Here is a 7,811-nt window from a genome sequence, read left to right on the forward strand (position 1 = left end):
TAAACTCTCAAGACCAAAAGGTCTTTAACTTTTTCATTAAAAGATATCCATCTGGAGCTAGAGATGGTTCAGCAGTTAAGAGCACTGGCTGCTCTTGCAGAAGACCCAGGTTCAAAATTGCCAGCACCAACATAGCAGTGTACAACTGCCTATAACTCAGCTCCAGGGGATCCAACACCCTCTTCTTGGCCTCTGTGGGCAGTGCACACATGTGGTGCACATATATGCATGCAGGCGAAACACTCATACACAGAAAGTAAAAATAAATCTTAAATATATATAAAAGTTGAGACTAGAGAGGTGACTCAGCATTTAAGAACATTTGCTGCTCTTTCAGAAGATCAGGGTTTGATTCCCAGCACCCACATGGTGGCTCACAACTGACTGTAACTCTAGTTCCAAGGGACCTGGTGCCCAATTCTGTCCTCTATAGGCACCAGGCATGCATATGGTACATATGCACACATATATTCAGGCATTCACACATACACATACAAAAAATATTTTTTAAAAGGTACCCATCTAACTTTTTTCAACATTGTATCTTTGACCCACATTCTAAAAATGACAAGAGATTAAATTTAATTAATACTGAATTTTTTACTGCAAAAAAGAGTGCTTTTTAAAGCAAATGAGAAATAACAATATCACATCATTCCAATAAATCCAATGCCCATAAAAATGGCATCAGTACAAAGATCAAAATAAATCTCAGAGTAGGTTAGTAATCAGAACATCATGCAATGATATTAAAGAAGCAACATATAGCATTGTATTGAATATTAAAGTATATAACTATAATCTTACAAATTCTGCATTTTTATACCCAATTGCATTTGAATGACTAAATTTTAGTCTCATTTTTTTCAACTAAGTGCCTAGTCAACAAGCTAATTGAACAAAGACATCTACTGAAATTTACATCCTCGAATACCAGAGTAAACTGAAGGCATTATTCAGATGAGTACACATCTCTGAAAGCTCTATTCATTTTCATCATCTGTGTGATCAGGTTGCAAAGGACATGCTCTGTAAAAAGAATAAAGAACTTCAAGTCACTTACATATCAACTGTTTAAAAAAAATCAGGGACATTAATTAATAGTGCAGTAGGTCTGGTCAAGTAACTAGAAATAAGAGAAAATTAAACCCCATTAATTAGAAAACATCTACAAATTTCAAGTACTAGTGCTGGCCTGGAACTTGCTATGTAGATCGGGCTGGGCTCATTTCATAGAGATCCACCTGCCTCTGCTTCCAGAGTGCTGGGATAAAGGCGTGCACCACCATGTTTGGCTTGCAACAACTTTTTAAAAATTATTTTCCTGGGGCTGAAGAGATGGCTCAGCGGTTAAGAGCACTGACTGTAGAGGACCTGGGTTCACCCATATGACAGCTACGAACCGTCCTTAATTCCAGTTCCAGGGGAATCCGAAGCCCTCTTCTGATCTCCGCAGCACTGCACAACACGGGTACACTCACATACATGCAGGCAATACACTCATGCACATAAAAATAATAAAATATTTTTTAAAAATTATTTTCCCTTTTAATTTGTAGAATCAGCTTTTCTCATTTAGGACATGTTGTGGTTTTTATTAAAAAAGAGTATTTCAGCCAGGCATGGTAGTGTATACCAGTAATCCCAGCACTTGGGTAAGCTGTGGTGGTAGGAGGGCTGCAAATTTGAGGCTACTCTGGTCTCATATCAAGAACCAGGCCAGCCAGAGCTACATAGTTAAGACTGTCTCAATAAGACAAGAAAAAGGCTGCAGAGATGGTTCTACAGTTAAAAGCACTTGCTGCTATTGCAGAGGACAGCAGTTTGGTTCCCAGTACCCACATCAGACAGCTCACAACTGCTCATAACTCAAACTCTAGAGCATTTGATACCATCTTCAGTCCTCCCCAGGGACCTACAAAGACAAGTATGTCCACATCCAGACATTGTTTTTGTCTTTTTAAAACAGGGTCTCCCTGTGGCCCCAGCTGTCCTGGAACTCACTATGTAGACCAGGCTGGCCTTGAACTCACAGAGATATGCCTGCCTCTGCCTCTGCCTCCCAGTACTTTTCAAAAGAACTATTTGCTTAAATATTTTTTCCTATTCTTTTTTTTCTAGTTTTTGACTTTAAATTACAGTGACTTGTATTTACTTTTTCAGTTTTTAAAAATTTATTATTATTTTTGTTTTGTGTTGTTTTTGAGACAGGGTTTCTCTCTGTAGCACTGGCTGGCCTAGAACTCATTATGTAGACCAGGACAGCCTCCAATTCACAGAGATCTGCCTGCCTCTGCCTCCCAACTGCTAGGATTAAAGGTATGTGCTACCATGCCTGGCCCATTTATTTATTTTATGTGTATGAGTTGTTTTGCCTACATGTATGGAGGCCAGAAGAGGGCATCAGATTCCCTAGAATTGGAGTTATGGACAGTTGTTGGCCCCTATGTAGGTGCTGGGAACTGAACCTGGGTCCTTTGCAAGAACAACTATTGTTCTTGACTGCTGAGCCATCTCTCCAACTCCTGTTCTTTACTTTTTCCTTATTTTTTAAAGTTAGCATACAAAGTAATGGGTTTCATTGTGCAATTTCTTTTTTTGTTTATTTTGTTTTATTTTTTGGTCTTTTTGAGACAGGGTCTCCCTGTAGCCCCAGCTGTCCTGGAACTCACTGTAGACCAGGCTGGCCTTGAACTCACAGAGATCCACCTGCCTCTGCTTCCCAAGTGCTGGAATTAAAGGCACGTATCACCACGCCCGGCATGAGATTTATTTATTTATTATCAGTGTATGTGAGTGTGGGCATGCTTGCCTGACAATGTATATGTAGAGATCAGAGGACAACTTACAGAGGTTGGTTCTTTCCTTCCATTGTGGGCTCTGGAGATGGAGCTCAGGTTGTCAGGCTTGTGTGCCAACTGCCTTTACCCACTGAGCCATCATGCCAGTCTACATTTTCATTTTTATACATATATTATACTTTATTCTTTTTTTTTTTTTTTTTGGTCTTTTTGAGACAGGGTCTCCCTGTGGCCCCAGCTGTCCTGGAACTCACTTTGTAGACCAGGCTGGCCTTGAACTCACAGAGATCCGCCTGCCCCTGCCTCCCAAGTGCTGGGATTAAAGGCGTGCACCACCACCAGTTATTCTTAAATCTAGCTATTCTGCACACAAAGGGAGTTTACCCTGCCTTTGGGAGAAAAAAAAGACTGTAAAGAGCAGCGATTGTGAAACATGAATTCAGGAGTTCATGCTCCTTCTGACATATTCATTTACTATTTCAATAAAGGGATCATCACAATTCTCCTGACCAAAGACAAATCAAAGACAGTGGCCAAAATATAGTGCAAACCCTTATAACCTAGATTGTGGCTGTTGTTTTTGTTTTGTTTTGTTTTGTTTTATGGTGGTGGTCTTGGTTTTTTGGTTGCTTTGATTTTTTTTCTTCCGAGGGAATTGAAGCCAGGGCCTCTAACATTCTAGGCAAGTATTCCACCACTAAGCTACATCCCCAACTCTGATTTTAGTTTTTTCTGACAGTCTCACTATGTACCGCAGGCTAGCATTGAACTGATGATCTTCCTGCTTCAGCCTCTGAAGTACTGTGCTGACAGGCATGTTTGACTATTACTTACTTGTACGTCACTGATTTACTTATACCATGGATTAAAATTGTTGATGGGGCTGGATAGATGTCTCAGGTGTTAAGAGCACTGGCTGCTCTTGCAGAGGACCTGGTTTCAATTCCCAACACCCAGATGGCAGCTAACAACTGTCTATAATTCCAGTTTGAGAAATCTGACACCCTCTTCTGGCCTCCATGGGCATTTTACAACATGGGTGTACTTACATACCTGCAAAGCACTCATACACATAAAATAAATATAAACTTAGAAAAATGTTCTTTGTGAGATTATATAGTTTCCATGTGATGGAAAGTCTTTTTGCTGCTTCTTTTTTTTTTTTTTTTTTTTTTTTTTGAGACAGGGTCTCATATAGTCCAGGCTGACCTGTGTTACTAAGGATAACTCTTGATTCTCTTGCTTCCCATGTACTGACATTACAAGTATATGCCATCATGACCACCTCAATAGGTCTTATTCTTGTGATGATTAATGTTATAGCCACATTTGGCTATATTGCCAAATATTTTATTTTGCTAATGTTAAGTCATAAACTATCCAAGAAGGCTGAAATATATTCTAGGCTCATCTTGTTCATAATGTTCACACTAGAACAAAAACAGCTTAGGATGGTACTAATGAGTGGAAGCTACAAAAATATAAAATCATGAAAAATTCCTGTTAAAATCTTTCCCCTCGGCTGGAGGGATAGCACGGCCGTTAAAGGCTAAGGCTAACAACCAAAAATCTTTCTCCTGCTGGGCATGATGGAACATACCTTTAATCTCAGCATCCACTTGGAAGAGGCAGGCGGATCTCTATGAGCTCAAGGCCAACCTAGTCTACATTACAGAGCTCCAGGCCAGCCAGAGCTACATAGTGAGATCCTACCTCCAAAAAAAATCGTGAGCCAGGCATGGTGGTGCACACCTTTAATCCCAGCACTCAGGAGGCAGAGGCAGGTGGATCTCTGTGTGTTCAAGGCCAGCCTGATCTACAGAGTGAGTTCCAGGACAGCTGGGGCTACAGGGAGACCCTGTCTCAAAAAGACCAAAAAAAAAAAAAAAACTTTCTCCGGAAATGACTTCCAGTGGTCATGAGTATAACTAATGTAAGATTTAGCCATTGCTAAATGTAATAAAGGTAGTAGGTGTGACCATATAGATAGTATTGATTCCTTTGTTAAATATTTTGCTTCAGTAATTCTTTCATCCATTCATTTTTAGTTTGTGATCAGATCAATTCCAAATATACAATCCAAAAGAAAGGTAATATGCAAATATGAATCAAGAAGGAATACAGGTTTCTGAAAATGGCATACTAGCTTAAAACTTACTAAAATTATTGTAGGACATTAGATGATAAAACCTCAAACATCAATAGGCGTGGCTGTATGAGTCAACAATTTCATGCAGTGGCCTGTCCATTTCTTTCATTTTTATTATACTTTTCTTTTTGAGACAGAGTCTCCTTTAACCTAAGCTAGCCTTGAACTTCTGATCCTCCTGATCCTAATACTCTACCTCCCAAATGCTTTGATTATAGGTCCAGGCCTGTCAGTCACCATGCCAGGCTCATTCACTTTCCTTTAAATTTTTTATTTTTGCCAGGCGTGGTGGCATACGCCTTTAATCCCAGCACTTGGGAGGCAGAGGCAGGCAGATCTTTATGAGTTCAAGGCAAGCCTGGTCTACATAGTGAGTTCCAGGACAACTGGGGCTGCAGGGAGACCCTGTCTCAAAAAGACATAACTAAATAAATAAATAATAAATAATTTTTTATTTTTTATTTTATTGAGACAGGGCTTTACTATATGGCTCCAACTGGCCTGGAACGTACTTTGTAGACCAGGCTGGCTTGAGCTCACAGAACTCCACCCACCTCTGCCTCCTTAGTATAAGATTAAAAGCATGTACCACTATGCTCAGCTTCCTTTTTTAAAAAATAGGATCTTGCTATGTCTAGGCTGGCCCCAAACTCACAATACTCCTTTCTCAGCTTCCCAAATGCTGGGATTATAGGCATGCAGCATAATACCCGGCTGAGGACTCGATTTTAGCTGTGTAAAAATACTGAATGATAGAAAATGATATCTAAAAATATCTACCCAGATATGTATAAGAGTTTTTAAAATCTAGAGGGCTGGGATGTTGCTGGAACACTTGTTTACAATGCATGAATCCCTGATCAGTGTGCGCACACACATACACACGCAAACAAGAAAGGAACACATACAATGTCAAGGGGCTGGTAATATAGCTCAGAGATGGAGCATCTACTTAATATGTACAAGGCCCATAGTTCAATCCCCAACACCAAAGAGAGAGTGAAAGAGAGAGGGAGAGATATGCATGAGAGAGAGAGAGAGACAGAGACAGAGACAGAGACAGAGAGACAGAGAAAACAATATTCACAGTAATACCTGGTACTTACTTCCAATGTATACATAAAATCATGAAATCTTTTTGTATCTATTTTACAGGCCTTTAGTGAACCAAAACAAATACTGAATTTCCATTTCACACTGCAGCCTTTCTCTCTAGATCAAAGTAAAATTATTTTCAAGGTAGAGTTTTAGTAGTCCATATTTCCTAACTACATTTAATGAAATTAACCAATTATCAATGCTGTTTTTCTCTTCTGCCTTGTATGTGAAACTTCATATTAGCATTCATCATCTAATTAAATCCTTGAGATGTTCTTGAAGCCAGTCCAGTTTGGGCTTCTCAAGATTTTCTGAGTTACTAAAATGAACGGAATTAGTAGATTTCATGGAGGCCCAGTTTTGTTTTCTTCACCACACTGGACTTGTAGGTGGCAACTGGATTTACTATTAGATGGGGAGCTGGTCTCAGTCTCTTAAATGGCTAAGATACAGAAGGGTAAGCAAGGCCAAAAGGAGACTGGCTGTGGCCTTTAAGGAGTGGCTGCTGGCTTCCGGGATGGTTTCATAATAGGTAGGCCCTGGTGTGCTGGTTAAAGGAACAAATGAGTCAGTCTGCATAGGAAGGATCAATGCAAGGAGCAACAGTCCCAAACTCAGTCTGGCCACCATCCTTACCCCTGAGGGTCAGTGTGCCAAGGGTCCAGCTTGCAGCTTGTTGGGATGGAAGTTCTCTAAGCTCCTGGCTGGTGTAGAGGTAGCAAGCCAGGTCTTATGTTCATGGGAACATCACAATGACAGTGTCATAATGCCACACCCTCTTCACACACCCAAATATTTCATTTTTTGTTTTGTTTTTGAAGCAGTCTCATATAGTTCAGGCTAGCCTCAAACTCACAAATACTTTTAGAATTAAAACTTTTAAAATTAATTTTATTAGTATTTTATTTATTTTTATTTTATAAGTATTTTATTTGCATTTATATGTAGGTAAGTGCACTTGTACATGGAACACCTACAAAAGAGAGCTTTAGATCCCTTGGAACTGGAGTTATGAACAGTTGTTAATCACCATATCTGTGCTGGGAACCAAACCAAGGTCTTCTGCAAGAGCAGCCAGTGCTCTTAACTGCTGAGTCATCTCTCCAGCCCCTTGAGATGGTTCTTACTGGCTGAACCCAGAACTATCTGAGCATCAGAATGATGATAGCAGTAGATTGTACAACCCATTAAGAGGGAAGCATTGAATCTATACTAGTGTACCAGACTAGATGAACAAATAAAGGGAGAGAGGAGATAACTTTTTCATATAGTAGAATGCCAGTGAACAAATGGAGAAGAGATGCTGGAGTTACAAAATTACCCTCTGAGCTGGGAGTGGTGGTGCATGCCTTTAATCCCAGCACTCAGGAGGCAAAGACAGGTGGAACTCTGTGAGTTAAAGGCCAGCCTGGCCTACATAGGGAGTTCCAGGCTAGCTGGGGCTACAGGGAAACCCTGTCTCAAAAAGACAACAACAAAACTACAAAACCAAAAACCAACAAACAAACAAACAAATAAAAAAAAAACCACAACACAAAATTACCGTATAAAAACTACCTATCAGGGCTGAAGAGATGGCTCATGGCTCAGTGGTTAAGAGCACTGACGGCTCTTGCAGGCTCGATTCCCAGCACCCACATAGTAGCTATGAACTGTCCTTAACTCCACAGCATTGCATGACATGGATGCACTCACATACATGCAAGCAATACACTCATACACATTAAAAAAAAACCTATCTATCATGGGGCTGGAGATGGTTC

General features: G+C 40.1%; 1 protein-coding gene across 1 annotated transcript in view; it reads right to left on the bottom strand.

Moving 5' to 3' along the window:
* Nucleotides 1–610: 610 nt before the first annotated feature.
* Pclaf (PCNA clamp associated factor) overlaps nt 611–7,811 on the bottom strand; it is an 18,497-nt gene continuing 11,296 nt past the window's right edge. Inside the window, exon 4 of the mRNA XM_008836296.3 lies at nt 611–1,029. Coding sequence (XP_008834518.1) covers nt 984–1,029 — 46 coding nt within the window. The 3' untranslated portion in view covers nt 611–983. The remainder of the gene's footprint in view (nt 1,030–7,811) is intronic.

This window comes from Nannospalax galili, unplaced genomic scaffold (genome assembly GCF_000622305.1).
Source record: "Nannospalax galili isolate Female #2095 unplaced genomic scaffold, S.galili_v1.0 scaffold54, whole genome shotgun sequence".
Lineage (NCBI taxonomy): Eukaryota > Metazoa > Chordata > Mammalia > Rodentia > Spalacidae > Nannospalax > Nannospalax galili.